The 16,390-nt window shown below is 32.6% G+C and overlaps 1 protein-coding gene across 1 annotated transcript; it reads right to left on the bottom strand.

The window, feature by feature from the left end:
• Nucleotides 1-229: 229 nt before the first annotated feature.
• Nucleotides 230-14,219, bottom strand: an-0895 (juvenile hormone binding protein an-0895). The gene is made up of 5 exons (XM_073076915.1): nucleotides 14,150-14,219; nucleotides 11,952-12,012; nucleotides 9,662-9,792; nucleotides 7,578-7,727; nucleotides 230-1,031 (listed from the first exon to the last, which is right to left on the bottom strand). The coding sequence occupies exons 1-5, from the start codon at nucleotides 14,214-14,216 to the stop codon at nucleotides 880-882; spliced, it is 561 nt and encodes a 186-aa protein (XP_072933016.1). The 5' UTR covers nucleotides 14,217-14,219; the 3' UTR covers nucleotides 230-879.
• Between the last annotated feature and the right edge of the window lie 2,171 nt (nucleotides 14,220-16,390).

Below are 16,390 nucleotides of genomic sequence, written 5' to 3'. Positions count from 1 at the left end.
GCAGACCCGCGGGCCACAAGGAAGAGTCGCGGGCCACACTCCACCCATGGGTCACGGGTTACCGACCGCTGGTGTTGAATACTAGCTTTCAGAAATTAGCTGATGAAATATTTATTGATACATATGTACATAGGAATGTTTTGATAAAATAATTGTTATACGGTATATTTATTATACGTGAATCTTTTAGGTTCGAAGTTAGAAACGAAATTTCCGACAAGTCTCATTACCAGAAAATGGATAAAAATAGCGAATAGAGAAATTATTTACACGTATCGCTGTCATAAGCAATAAATATTGTAATTGACAGTAAAATGAATACAATAACGACAACAATATAACTAGTAATAACAATATAATAGGAAGTTAGGCAAGATGCCAATTTTGTCAATCGTAAATCTGCTATAGAAAAAACAATAATATAGTAGGAACCAATTCTAGGCTAATAGCCGTTGTAAATTTGTAATATCGTGATATTTTTCCCAAATTCTTGTTTCCATAATATTTGGAATATATACAAACTCTAATTCATTTATGTTTCTTTTCATTATTTGGCTTATTATAATATGATTATTAAAATAATCATTCTGTGTTAAATAGGTATGTTTGTTTTTCTCAATTGTTTATTATAAGTATCTATAAGAACCAAAAAGGAATACAAATTTATTTAATACATAATAGATGTACCACTGTATTAATTTAATACCTACCGCTTCAATATTATTATTCGCTTATTTCCTCTAAAGTTTTTGCGAATATATAAAAAAAGTTAATCAAAAAACTATGTTAAAAACTAAACCGCCGAAATATAACATAGATCTTAGAACTAGAATATTATATGTAAAAGGAAATAGTTTCAGTATAAATCGTTATATATTTTTATTCTGGCATTAACTCGTCGTACGAAACTTGTTCGAGAAGTACCCCTAAGTTTTTGACAACGGCTGCACTCAGGGAATTGCATATAGAGGGGCCCACATCAGCTACAATTTCCTGCCACATCTCATTTAACAGCTTATTAACTTGATCACCTGCAAACATATAGTGAATATGTTATTAATTAGGGTTATTTTTTATCTATAATAGTTATAAGAATATTGAAGACAATGTACGGCATCGTCGCCACTTTACACACGTAAAATATAGGGCCTGGTTTCCATTTTTTGGCCAAGCAGACATTTCAAATATATTAGATTTTTGTTCTGAGTCAGAGTGTGTTCCTGCGGTTGTTTTGTATGAATTTATGGCACTTGCAAGTGAAAGCTAGTGGGAGATCGAGTGAAAATATTTACACTGCTAACATCTATACTATGTTTTTAACAACCCAATTAGTAAAATTCCATAAACATAGTTATGGTTTAATTAAATATATTTACACAAAAGCCGATCCAAATTATATTATTAAAATATTTTTTTGTTTTTAAAACATTATTGCGTAAGGTAACTCTTTTTTTATGGCTTGGGAAAACTACGTAATTCTAATTGTAACATTTTTTGTATTAAAATATTTTTTATGTCGATTATTGTATACTCATCTCACAACATTATTAAAACCGGTATACGAGTGGAAGTAGTCACACAAATAATTATTATATTTTATTTTAATTTCCTGTAATTTTATGTGTGCACAGAGTATAGTATAAATTGACCATAATAGTCATAGTGACTTTTAATACAACTAGTATATTAGGCATACTTTTTACATATATTGCAATGTAATAGATTGAATATAATACGGGTACATCTATATAAAACGACATTAAAGCAAAGCTAAAAGGAAGATCTTAAGTACCTAGAGGATATAAATTTTACCGTAGGCGTTTCGTACGATTTATTATTGAGTGGCACCGCCTACAACTGACACATTTTCGGTGATTTTCCGTAAAACTTAAGACTAAAAGATGTTTATTTGAAGCATCTTTGTACCTCACTAATAAAAAAATAATCTTACCGTGGGATGGCATATTATTTAATACTTATATATACGAATGCAATATATACCTCGAATGAAGAATAAATTAGGAAATACCTAGGTAATTAGGTACATTTCTATGTATAAATACAAGCTGCGACAGGGGAATAAGGTTTGCCGATCTTAAGAAAAAAACAATAATAATAATAAATCATTAAAAACATATATATGTGTAAATTTCAAAGTATAAAACCTCAAAATACTTAGTTTGTAATTTATATCACTTTGTGCAGTAATAAAATCTTATTTTATTTTATTTATTATGTATAAATAAAATAAAATATAAATAAAGTATAAATAAAATAAATTATGTTTTCTTTGACAAACATGCATTTCCAGTACTAACAAACGTACAAGTAACATATAAAAGGAAAACTAAAATACGCCATAAATTCGGTTAAAAAGGGAGCAACTTGAGAAAACAATGCAATTTGTAGCAAACGAAAGAATATTTTGGCAGTCCTGTTAGCAAAAACCGAACGAATGGTATAAATCAAGCGGTTATTACGTCTGTAAAGCTAGAAAGGTCAAGTCGGCAGAATCACTCGTTTTATATCTCAACATTTAGTGCTCATTTAGTGCTAATTTAGTGCTGATAACAGATATTTGGTGCTGTGATAGGGGGACTAAAAATGAGAACACTGCTAACTTTACATTAAGCTAGCAGTGTACCATTCGTGACCGCGCTATGATACGGCAGAATCACTCGTTTTATATCTCAACATTTAGTGCTCATTTAGTGCTAATTTAGTGCTGATAACAGATATTTGGTGCTGTGATAGGGGGACTAAAAATGAGAACACTGCTAACTTTACATTAAGCTAGCAGTGTACCATTCGTGACCGCGCTATGATACGGCAGAATCACTCGTTTTATATCTCAACATTTAGTGCTCATTTAGTGCTAATTTAGTGCTGATAACAGATATTTGGTGCTGTGATAGGGGGACTAAAAATGAGAACACTGCTAACTTTACATTAAGCTAGCAGTGTACCATTCGTGACCGCGCTATGATACGGCAGAATCACTCGTTTTATATCTCAACATTTAGTGCTCATTTAGTGCTAATTTAGTGCTGATAACAGATATTTGGTGCTGTGATAGGGGGACTAAAAATGAGAACACTGCTAACTTTACATTAAGCTAGCAGTGTACCATTCGTGACCGCGCTATGATACGGCAGAATCACTCGTTTTATATCTCAAAATTTAGTGCTCATTTAGTGCTAATTTAGTGCTGATAACAGATATTTGGTGCTGTGATAGGGGGACTAAAAATGAGAACACTGCTAACTTTACATTAAGCTAGCAGTGTACCATTCGTGACCGCGCTATGATACAGTTGGAGCGAGAGGCACATCACCTAATAATTTAGTGCTCAATTAGTGCTGCCTGTACAAGCAAACAGATATTTCAAAAAAAATTTTTTTCAATTTTTAAGTATAGATAACTGCTGACATAACGATACGAGCAATCATAGAGCTGAAAGATGACTTTAAAATCGGTATAATAGCAATAGTACTACTTTTAATTATGTAGATTATTGTACCATTTGACCGTATAAATAACTGATTAGAATTGGGAAATAGTCACTATCCTAAGAATTATCTTATGGTTCCAATTACTTTTTTGGGATTATATGTCAGGAATATTCTGTCCTTCTGTTACCTTGGGGTATTATGATAGAGATTTTCAATGCGTTGAGTTTTTGACAAATTTTAATAATTTAGTCATTGCGAAGTCATTTCCAGTGACCCTACTAAAAAAAATGTTATCGTGTTGGCAGCATAACTCATGACAGAAAAAATCAAATTGAATCTTATCTTTCAGTTGAATCCTCAAATTAGAAATTCGACGAAGAAAAAAAATTATAATTTGAATTTTCGGTAGTTTAAAAAAAACCTCAAATTTCTCTAAAACTTGCTCTAAACTTTGATATTGTAAAAATAGTTGTAATAAAAAAAACCGTTTATTCGAGTCCTTATCAATAGTATCTCGAACACATGTAATAAATTTCGCTAAAATTTTGTCAACCAATTTTGATAACATCGTTTCAAAAAAACGTGTTTAGAATTTTTAGTTTACGTTTAATTCAGCTTGAGAGCAAAATTTCCTAAGCTCTATCTCCTACACTGTTACGCCGATCGACTTGAAAATTTGAACGAATATTGTAAACATATTGTAAAATTTCATAAGCTCAATTAAAAAGATTTGATTATTCTGAAGCTCCCAAACCTATGTAACCCTTAAATCACGTAATTCATGAATCGTGGAATTAATTATTGTAAAGGTGAATAGTTCAGAACGCGTATTTAACTTTGATTGTTGTTAATTGAATTGTTGATGAAGTGGTTTATACAACAGATGAATTTCATAGAAAGAAAACTATATTATGTATCTAGAAGTATACAGAGTGACATTATACATACTTCAACAGTTAATACAATTTTTTCCTTATATAAAAATGTAAACTTGAAATTATTAGTCTTAAATTCTTAAAGTCTTAAATCTCAAAAATTTGCAGGTTATCCGTAACATTTCTATTATATTATTTAAGGGGACCCGATGGTCTAGCGGCCTAAAATTTAAGCTTTTCTAAAAAAAAATATTTCTATATGAAGGTATGACTAACGCTTTCAAATTTTTTTTTACACTTATTCTGTTACTTGTTATCTACACAAAAATGGAAATTAAGATTGATAAAATCAGTTCTAAAATGACACGTAGATATAATTTGTTTACTTACCTTACATCCTCACTTCATCACACTGCGTAAGCACATCTCACACACAATAAACACACACACGCACACATACACACACACACACGCGCACACACACACACACGCACACATACATTCACACATAAAAACACTAACTCACTAAACGTTCTTTTATTGTATAATATTTTATACAATAAAAGAACGTTACACTATATATTGCCATTATGTTTAAGATTACTTGCACTGTTTCTGTACCTTAACTTTGTACATAGAGTTCCTTAGTCTATTATAGTATGCTAGATTCACACCGGGAGAGATCGGTTGCCTATATTACAGGTTTACGCCCAGTTTAGGCAACTGAAGATAAATGTAATGTCCAATCTTACTATAATGTTACCCTGCACCTAATAACATTGTGTACTAAATTGTGATATTTTATGAAATAAAGATTTTATTATTATTATTATTATTATTATATTGTTTGACAATACAACAACAAATGCGTAATTTATTTTTCTTAACATGTTTTTAATTATTATTACTCATCGTTAAATATAAATTATCTTAATATTTTCTAATTACAAATCTTAAATGGTGACGCCTTTCAATTTCAGTAGTTTCCGTTTTAGAGTACTTTTCTCGCTCTTGAGACTGCTGGAGTCGTTATACTAGCAGTAGTTGATTTGAAAAAAAATAAAAAAAAATAATATTTCAAAAATTATTTGCTGTACTGACAGCACTAATTGAGCACTAAATAGTGACGTCATTTGATTCCATTTGTTTTCGTTTTCGAGTCTTTTTATAGCTCTCAAGACTGCTGGCGTCGTTATATTAGCAGTAGTTGATTTGAAAAAAAAAATTTTTTCACACACACACACACACAGCGGCTCCATCGCTAGGGGAGTCAGGGTCGTTTCCTGTGACCTTATAACGTTGAGATCTGATGAAAACTCGATATTTGCAATACAGAATAATACCTATAACTTTTCGATTATTGAAAATCTTCGATTTTTTTAGCGGGCAGTTGAATAATGATTTTCCTAAAATTTTTTCTGGGTTCACCGGTTGCATTAATTTAGCACTAATTTGTAACTCTTTTCAATTTCACCAATACCGATTTTAAAGTCATCTTTCAGCTCTATGATTGCTCTTATCGTTATGTCAGCAGTTATCTATACTTAAAAATTGAAATTTTTTTTTTTTTAAAATCTGTTCGCTTGTACAGGCAGCACTAATTGAGCACTAAATTATTAGCTGATGTGCCTCTCGCTCCAAGTGTATCATAGCGCGGTCACGAATGGTACACTGCTAGCTTAATGTAAAGTTAGCAGTGTTCTCATTTTTAGTCCCCCTATCACAGCACCAAATATCTGTTATCAGCACTAAATTAGCACTAAATGAGCACTAAATGTTGAGATATAAAACGAGTGATTCTGCCGTATCATAGCGCGGTCACGAATGGTACACTGCTAGCTTAATGTAAAGTTAGCAGTGTTCTCATTTTTAGTCCCCCTATCACAGCACCAAATATCTGTTATCAGCACTAAATTAGCACTAAATGAGCACTAAATGTTGAGATATAAAACGAGTGATTCTGCCGTATCATAGCGCGGTCACGAATGGTACACTGCTAGCTTAATGTAAAGTTAGCAGTGTTCTCATTTTTAGTCCCCCTATCACAGCACCAAATATCTGTTATCAGCACTAAATTAGCACTAAATGAGCACTAAATGTTGAGATATAAAACGAGTGATTCTGCCGTATCATAGCGCGGTCACGAATGGTACACTGCTAGCTTAATGTAAAGTTAGCAGTGTTCTCATTTTTAGTCCCCCTATCACAGCACCAAATATCTGTTATCAGCACTAAATTAGCACTAAATGAGCACTAAATGTTGAGATATAAAACGAGTGATTCTGCCGACTTGACCTTTCTAGCTTTACAGACGTGCGGTTATTTGTATTCACACGACCAATGAGATCGTAAATTGTTAAATTTATTGTTATCTGTTCTCAAAGCGTTTCCGGGCCCCGATGAATCATAAAATGTTTTTTGTTGGCATACATCGGGTTTAGACCCATTTGTAAATCAGTGTCATATGTATAGTATAGCAAGGATTCGATTTCAAAGGATTAAATGCTCACAAATATTTCCTCACTTTTTATTTGAAACGTCTACATGTATAAGTATTTAGATCTTAAGATCTTTCGTATATACATATGTCATATAATATTTGTGTAGCAAAATTAATGTAAACGTCCTTAAACGTTCGAAATCCTTAAAGAGGTTTCTATTTGTTGTTTCATGTTATAAATATCCAACTTGGAAGGGGTAGAACCCTTTGTGGTTCCACTCCGGCGGCACAACTGCCACACCTATTTCTACCTAATAACGGCAGTGTTAGGCGCTGCTGCGTTCCGGTTAGAAGGGTGTGGTAAGGGAAACAGACTTTTCCGTGGCGTTCCAGCTTAGTCCTCAGGGGTACGGCGCATCTGTGGCCGATCTCAGGTAGGAATATCTAATCCTATCTAGGATTGATTACAGATGTCCATGGGCGGCAGTAGCCACATACCATCAGGTGGACTGCATGCTCGTCTGCTACTCCTATATTATAAAAAAAACACACACACTCCAATAGTAATTTAAAAAAGTATTTGGTTCCTACTAATAATGATTATTATTATTATTAAAAAATCTTTGAAAATCCACTACACTAGCCGACATAGAAGCTAAAAAAATGTAGCAAATTGCTAGCAATTCTAACAGTAGTAAAATATTGGAATATATCAGATTTTTTAAATTACCGATATACTATATTCAATTTCATTCGCTGGTCAATATAGCGTATAGACATAAAAGTGATACAGCAATATTACCTACTAACCTATATTTTTATCGTTGAGCAAGTTCTCAAGCCTGAATATCGCCCTCTCCACGTCATACTTGATGTCATGTTTGTAGATCTTCCAGTGGATATTACCGTCATCCCCTTCAACGTGCTCGTACCACATTCTGATGTGAAGCATTGTGTTTTCTGAAATATTGTATAGAAAACGTGTATTCCGTTACAAATATATGTTAAACATGATTATGTTATACAAAAAACGCATGTATGTACTTATGTGCGCACGTAAGAAGTTATATTTCCTTGACGTATTTAACAAAAAAAGAGTACATATATCGTATGTACACAAGCATGCATGTGTGTGAAATGAAACATATGAAAAAAAAACATGCATATGAAACCTAGCGTATTGTATCATATCGTATCGAAAAGGAAATTGCCAAGTGCCAATAAAAAGGAATTTTATAAATAAGGCTTCGAAAATTATACATAATGGTATTGAATTTAATTGTCAAAGTTTATATAGTATGGTCGGGTAGTTCTACATCTTATTATTTATTTATCCAGTTGATTGATGTTTCGTCCATTATAATTACACGATAAAAGAATAAGAATATGTCTAATTTGATGGCCATAATTTATATATTTACAGGTTTTCGCAGGGACAGAAGAACACAAGTCTTTATGACTTTAGTCATTACTGAATGTATGTGTGCCTTGCATTTAAAGTGCTGTGTTCTTTTAACTTGTTAGAACTGAAACTCTTAAAGAGTATCTGTAATTATGCGGATATCTTAATGAATAATTAATTAGCTAGTTTTTTGTTCCGCCATTATTTCGCTACGCGTTACGCTTAATAAATATGCTTACCTACAGTATAACACATTAATTACAACATTATATTATGTAAATATTTGTTTTATTATTTCGCAATAACACTAAGATATGGCGACATATCTAAGTTCTACCTAATAACACCTATTTCTACCTAATAACAGCAGTGTTAGGCGCTGCTGTGTTCCGTTTTGAAGGGTGTGGTAAAGGAGACAGACTTTTCCGAGGCGTTCCAGCGTAGTAGTCAGGAGTAGCGGCGCACCTGTGGTCGACCTCAGGTAGGAATATCTAATCCTATCTGGGGTTGATTACAGATGTCCATGGGCTGCAGAAGCCATTTACCATCGGGTGAATTGCATGCTCATCTGCTACTCTTATATTATAAAAAAAGTCTCGGATAGTAATATTTAATTTGAATACTTATTTATTTCTTCATTACTTTCCATCACATTGGCATTGGACATGTGTAACACGAGGGTTTATCTATAAGTTCTTCCTTTACTAAAACCTATACTAGAATTTCTCGTGTTATGAGTATCATGGATGTACACAAACAAGTTGACAACTATGTTTAGCATGTAAGTCACCATGTAACTTGTAAGCCTGCCATTTTTCTTCATTTTTGAAAGATTTTTGAAACCATAAATAACAAGTAAGTAATCATTTTTTTTCATTTAGTTGGCAGAAAACTCCCGGTTACGATCCGTACGTAATATTTAATCCATCTACTTCAGTATTAAATAGATTTCCACGAATTGCATTAGGAGTTTCAAAATGTAAACCTTTGATGTTAAATCAGGACAACTATGACCAATTCTTTCAACTGTTACAACCTTAGAACCTTGATTAATATGACCTTGAAGGAGGTGTCGATAAGGATAATTTAAAAAATAACATAAATATGTAACTATAAGTACCCTTTTGAATAATTTGAAACATTAAGTTGTAAATATTGAATGCTCAATGTTACAACCTAAAAAAATGGCGTGAACTTAGCTGCCGACGTGACCAAATTCAAAACTAAAATATACATTCATTATACAGATTTCTTCTTCAGAATGGACTCTGAACTCTCGCGTATCACACCAAAACAGTCACTACAAAGGATCTGAAAAAGCCAAATCTAAGTTTGATTTCTTCAATTTTATCAATACCTCTATCTGATGATCAGCAGTTTCTTGAATGTTTCGGTTCATAAAGACCTATCTGTAATTTAGGCTTGCGTTTAGAGTAAGATAAAAGTGAATGATCCAACTTTTACAATGATTAAGACGATTGGAGTAACTTACTTAGTTTTATTGAAGCGTCCCCGTTAGATTTAATCGGCACTAAAAGGATTTTGCCGCTGAGGTCGTATTGGCATTTTACGTCCAAATTCACCAACGCATCGGCGGAGATTAACTTTTTGTTTAGGTCGAATCTGAAACAAAACACTTACCTAGAATAAAGATTAAAATAGTCTCTCCAATTTTCTGATTTAGAGTCGCCATGATATTCTTTATATAATTCGTTTAGGTAAATCTCGAATTTGCATAGAAATATCAAATTCAGTTCATGAGTGCTATTACTTTCTCTTGCTCTTACTTTTGAGAATGAGAAAAAGATAAACTCTTTTATATAAGTAATAATTACCTTCCGTGTATTTGATTAGCGTTTTGAATAGTTAGTTTTATTAAATATTGAATTTAAGAAGAAAAATAAAAAAAACTTTACTTCGAAAATACTTGTCTTAATTCACTTATTTTAATTTCACTTATCTCAAGGAAATTGAGATTGTAATGTACTGAAATTGGAATTCATTTCTTACAGAGTAACACAGGAGTCTAATTATACCTATTGACCTACATAATTGAAGAATATTTTAGCTTAACTTCAGTTTGATTTGTAATCTCCAAACAGCTTAAGTTCTTTGTTAAGCTCATTTAATATGTATTTTCACAGAAATAAAAGGACAATAAAAATTCCCTTGCTCTTGCATTTCACTTTATGGCAGCTGTAAAGACGACAAAGAGCGGTTAAAGAAACAAAGAGTACGTTTCAACTTCTACGATTAAAGTCAAAGCTTGTAGCCTTATTTCAGCGTTTTCATGATGACATTTTCGAGAAAAAGACGGTAAAATTCTCGTGGATTTTTGCATTGTTAGCATACTTTCCTATTGGAAATATTTATAGATTAACTCCAAACCTTCGATTACTTCCACTTAAATGTCAATAGTTGTTCAACCAACTTTAAAGCCGTCAAAGTATAACGTTTGATACGTGTAAAATAAGTGGGACAAATTGCTTTTGGCGCTCGGTTTTGCTCAACTAGGCCGATTGCTTTAAATTCGTTAGAGCCGCAAAACTATGTACGTGCTTTGCTCTAGCGTTCACAGCCGCATTGTACTAAACTTTAGTTTGTACTACTAAACTATGATTGGAAATACACTGTTTTAATCTCTTACGAAATTAGCAAAATCTGAAGGTAACGTTAGGATTTCACGGTAATCATAATCAAAGAAACATTTCTCCTTTGTCATAGGTACAAAAAGATAATTTCACCCCAGAACCTGAATTTTATTTCCAAAAACATTAATCAATTGTTACATAAATTTACAAAGAGATTGGTGGGTGATGGTTTCGCACGCCATTACTCCTTTTGTGCTGGAATCATCCCTTGCCTAATTATATGAACGGCCTTAAGGCGAGAGCGTCATAATATTGTCCGTAATTAAAAGGCCAAAAGCTAATTGTCCGTGAGTCACGACGCCGCCATAATAGCATAGTTCATTACAGCCTCGAACCGTCAGAAAATCTATTTTTAAAGCTCTAAACCACAGACCTGTATTTTGCTCATGTCTGTGCTCTAAACAAACCACGCTCTCTGTCAAGATTCGTGGAATTTATGCAATAATTCGTGCAATAAATAGTTAGAATAATTAGACTAGATTTTGGTAGTTAGAATGGCTACTGATTCAAAATATTTTTAAAGCCAGGAATATTTTAAGTTACAATTGACATGATTAGTGGGCAGATTGCTTGTAAAATCCTAGAATTAGCATTTTAAAATGTAGATAATTCTATGTCTTTGCATTTACATAGTAAATAATTTCTATCTGTTACCACAGATCGACAAAAACAATTTAAATTTGACAAGATCTTACAAATATATTTTTCAAGTTTTGTTTTAATTATGCTGGTGCTGTATGTAATCATCATTGTCTAATGTACATTAATACTTTTAAATTATCAATATAAAATAACGTTATATTTGAAGTTTAATCGTAATATTATTTATGATACTTTTTGAAGAAAGCAAATAACAGAGGCTTCTGGTTTGCATGGGCATGACGACGACCTAAGTTGAGAAATAAATTAGCTCACAAGTCCAAGTTTACAGTCGTCATTGTTAAGTTTCCGCTGAAGCCTTACTAATGTTTTCGCTGTCATTAAATTCACCACAACTCGAAAGACTGATTATTTTAACGAAATATAATAAGCCTTAACATTTTAGTGGTGTTCCAACGATATATTGGAGTAATAGGTTATTGCATCGCCTTGTGAAAAGCAACGTATATATTTTAGTAGTCAGGTACATGCGATTGTAGAGCACATTCGTTTAACTTGGGATCGTTTCTTGAACATGACTTTATGTATTCAGCTGAAACAAATATGACGATTCACAATTTAAATTTTATCAGACATGTTTGAAAGTAAAATCATGAATGTGAATGAAATAAGAAATGCATTAGCAGGCTTCAAAGCCTCAGATTTTTATATTCCGGATTATTTTATACTTGAATATAATAATAGCAGACGAGCATGCAGTCCACCTGGTGGCAGTCCTCAAACCAGAACACAGAAGCGTATTAACAGTGACAATGACATTATTACCGTTACTTCAGTTACTTAGAAATATTCAATTAATCTCACCTTTGTTGCTAACTCACAAGTGTCTCACTGAGGCGTAAACAAGATATTTTTAGCACAACTGTCGAGACACCTGAAGCCGACTTAACAGAGATGTCCTCTGGCGTGAAGCCAGCGACTACCTGAGTTTCAAGTTGGCAATTTGTGGAGGAGATTAAATAATAAACATGTGGAACCAAATATACATACTCGAAAATGTTAGTAGAATCTTCTCAACTGTAGTATAATTTGATATTTTTTGTATTTTTATGAGCTAATTATAAATGAAGACGAAATCGGGGATTCAGAGAAAGCTACAGATAGGGCACGGATCGATAACTCATTAACGAGTTAAAAAGTTGTTCAACGACAGGCAGTAATTTTTATGGGGATTAATAGGATACCTACTTCTAAAGAAGAATATTTCTATATAGATTATTAAATGAAATTAGACAACACCTAGGTTGATATACGAGTAGGAAACTGTGTCCAGACAACATTCATTTAAAAGCTAATTTTACCTCAATTAAGTGGTATCAGGTACAGATCTAAAGCAATTACGAGTTTAGGCAATTTCGTGAGTTATGACTGAAAAGTTCATAATTGTCCGCAGAGCCCCAGAGGCGTTAAACCTGACACCAGTATCCAAGATGAAACAAATTGCTGACATTTTCAGTCCATGAACATTCAAACTCCGAGCAACCTAATTTTTAGACCGATTTTTAGGTCATATTTTTTGGCTGCTTTCGAAGAAAAATTGGCTATTTCTAATCGATTATTAAGTAGGTCATTATTTCTTACAATGAAAATGTATTGTCAATAAATATAAGTGCGTGGAATTTCTTTTACGCAGATTCCGGTGCAAAATTATCGATTCCATCAAATTCATCGAAAATAAACATGTGCCAAAATGAATAATAAATACTTAATAATTAATACATCGAAAATAAATAATTTTTCAAGAATTTAAAAGATAGTTATATCAATACCATAATGTATAATAGAAATATATACCATAATGTATTATAGAGTACGAATGGCATTGCTATTATTTTATTTCTTGTTATTTCTAATGATTGTGACTTCTTAGGAATTTATCGTAGGTTTTCACACCCTTGGCCTCAAATTCGCGATGGCCGTGGAGAAGGAAGATAAATCGGAGCGCTCTCTGACTCAAGCATAAGATTTTACAAAATCGATACCACACATTATGTTCAGCAACTTGACATTCGCTCTGTGTCTTAACTTTTCTTCTTAAGGGTTATCGTGTCGTAATTGTTTCATTCGAATGTCTTACAAATTAATCGTCTGTCTGTCTATTTATTTACTTTAGTACGATTAAGCAAAATCTAAAACTTTGATAATTTTATACCAAGCAGTCAGACCAATTGAGTAATTTATGAAGTTACTAGCTGACCCGGCAAACGTTGTGTTGCCATATAAATAAAAAATGTTAAGGGTGAACAACCCTTATCACTTAGGGGTATGAAAAATAGATTGTAGCCGATTCACAGACCTACTGAATAAGCATATAAAATTTGGTTAAAATCGGTAAAGCCGTTTCTGAGGAGTACGGTAACTAACATTGTGACACGAGAATTTTATATATAAGATGTTTGGCACTGAAATTATAACTTCGAATATATAATGGTCATGTCAGTCTGTTAAACAGAGGATCCCAGATTCGATTTCCGGCTAAGCGGAAATCTAAATGACGACATCTTTTTCATAAGCCGAGATATCCAAGGTTATTACATGTCTCGAAAAATAACGTCAATGCGTTAATACTAGAGTGTATTAAGGATATTATCTACAAATATTCCGAGTATGTTTACTGAAAATCAAATTAATTCTATTAAAAGTTAACATATATTTTTTTCAATACTTACGTAATCCTAGAGATTCGACGTTTTTCAAGAGTTCCACTTCTAACAATAAAAGGAATATTGCTAACATATTCTAACCATCAATGTGATTAAAGTGGCGTTAGTTTGTTTTCGTGTTTTATACACAGATAAATCAAATGAAAGGTTACAGAGTTTTCATTAGAGGCAAGCCGAAACCGCCCACAAATGCGCGACACGCGAGCGTAAATATATGGTTAGCTGTGTAAAGTTATTTCAGCCATAAAGAGCATTAGGAGGTAATATTTGTATTGTTAGGAATGAAGGTAAACGTAAGAAAATTTAACCGTCCAATGTGGGTACTAACTAAAAGTGGGCGTATAAAAGGGCACTGTAGATCGTCTACTAAGAGGTTATTTTCCGATCTTTGTAAAGAACATTACTCTGCCACTTTTGTTGGTAATTTGCGTTTAATTGGTTTTTCTGTTAATTTATACAGGAAAGTTAAGATTATCGGCTTATAACAAGTTGGTTTTTTAATAATTTCTTGACGAGGTTTTTATTAGTATGATAAATATAAATACAACTTATCTTTACATCACAGTCGGCCGCAGCCTGTGTAGCCAGCAATCGCCGTCGCCTGCTGCCGCCCGTTGCCAGCGACTACCAGCGATGATTGTCGACGTGGTCCGTCGCCCGTGATACTATTATGAGACATTTCAAGTTAGTCCTTTTAAACAGCAATGCATCCTTGATCGACTTCAGATAGGACTCGTATCTTTAAGGTGTAATTTATAGATGCATATGATTCGCATTTAATAAGAGTTGAGCAGTATGCTTGCTATTGACATCATTAAACAAAGAAAATTTCCATTTACTACTTGTATTACGTCGTAAAGGCCAAATACGAACATAACGTGATTTTCCATCTCGTTCCGCGTTAAAACAATTACCTCAAAGAAAAGATTCAACAACAAATATGTGGAAACAATAAATCGTGGGAAACAAACATGTAAAAAGCGTGTCCACTTGACAGTTACATATAAAAACGACGGAAATGAAAAATGTATGCTGAACACATCAAGCGTAAAATAAAATACGTAATTTATGTGTTGTTGTAGTAACGTGGGTGGTTGGAAGTAGGGTTGCCAGGCTTCTAAAATGAAATGGCATGCATGGCTTCACAATGGTCTGGGCAGTTCTTTTTAAGCATTTGGCTATGTTTTATCATGATTCTGATTGCTATTCGCAACCTCATACATTTGAATAAAGTGCACTGACGCAGTATAACAATTGTCAATTGTTTCTTATAAATAGCAACGCAATTGTTTTATTCTGAGTCTTTTATAGCTTTGGTTACTGCTTCTTACATTTAAGACAAAACTGAACAAAACATATGAAAAAAATTATAACAATGAACTTTTTGGTACACCAACGAAACCGAGATTTAAAAAAGAGTAAAAAAATAAATGAAGCAAAAAAATCTTACTTCCTATAACTATATTTATAAGCTGGTTCGGCACGAGTTAATGTTTATAATAATTATTTTTTCATACAAAGTTTTTGAGTAAATATAAATAAACATTTAACATTAATTAAAATAATTGCTATGTGTACATAATAATTATACACAATATTATTATACATGATAAAATCTTTACATACAATATTATTGTGTAATTATTGTATTATCATAATATTGAATAATGAAAAATTGTTGATTTATACATTAATTTGACCTCTAATACAGTTTTGGCAACTCTGTGTTACCACACACTTCAAAAGCCTTTAACAATTTTTGACTAAATAAATGTATATAATTCATGTGGCACATTAGAAAAATATACAAACAAACAAACATAGGTTATGGTTGTTGGTTGCAATCGAAGATTCTATGTTAGACTGATGGCACAAAAATCAAATAATCCTTCTTCGTATTTGTACATACATTTTTCATTAATTTACGTCTGTCTAGTAGAATTCAAGGTGTAAAAAACATGTGAATTTCTAGTGATACAGAGGATTTATTAATAAAATATCATACAATTTAGTTCCCAAGATTAATTCTTACAACAGTTACGTAAATAACCAGTATACCTCAAGGTAATTCGTATGGACGGATAGGTCATTTTTTCCTATGTCAAAAACAGCGAGCACAAAATGTCTACTGGTATATTATTGTTATCTACTCTTACGAGTTTGACCAGCCAACGTGTCAAGGTTGGTGGAAAGTCAAGAAGTTTAACATTGCGGAGAGAGGCTCAAGATGTTGCGCGAGCAAATGGG

The sequence above is a fragment of the Epargyreus clarus genome, unplaced genomic scaffold, assembly GCF_041222505.1.
Source record: "Epargyreus clarus isolate Ecla_fem2 unplaced genomic scaffold, WU_Ecla_fem_2.2 ptg000009l, whole genome shotgun sequence".
Lineage (NCBI taxonomy): Eukaryota > Metazoa > Arthropoda > Insecta > Lepidoptera > Hesperiidae > Epargyreus > Epargyreus clarus.
The sequence above is the reverse complement of the archived record's forward strand: the minus strand, read 5'-3'. Positions and strand labels throughout refer to the sequence as shown.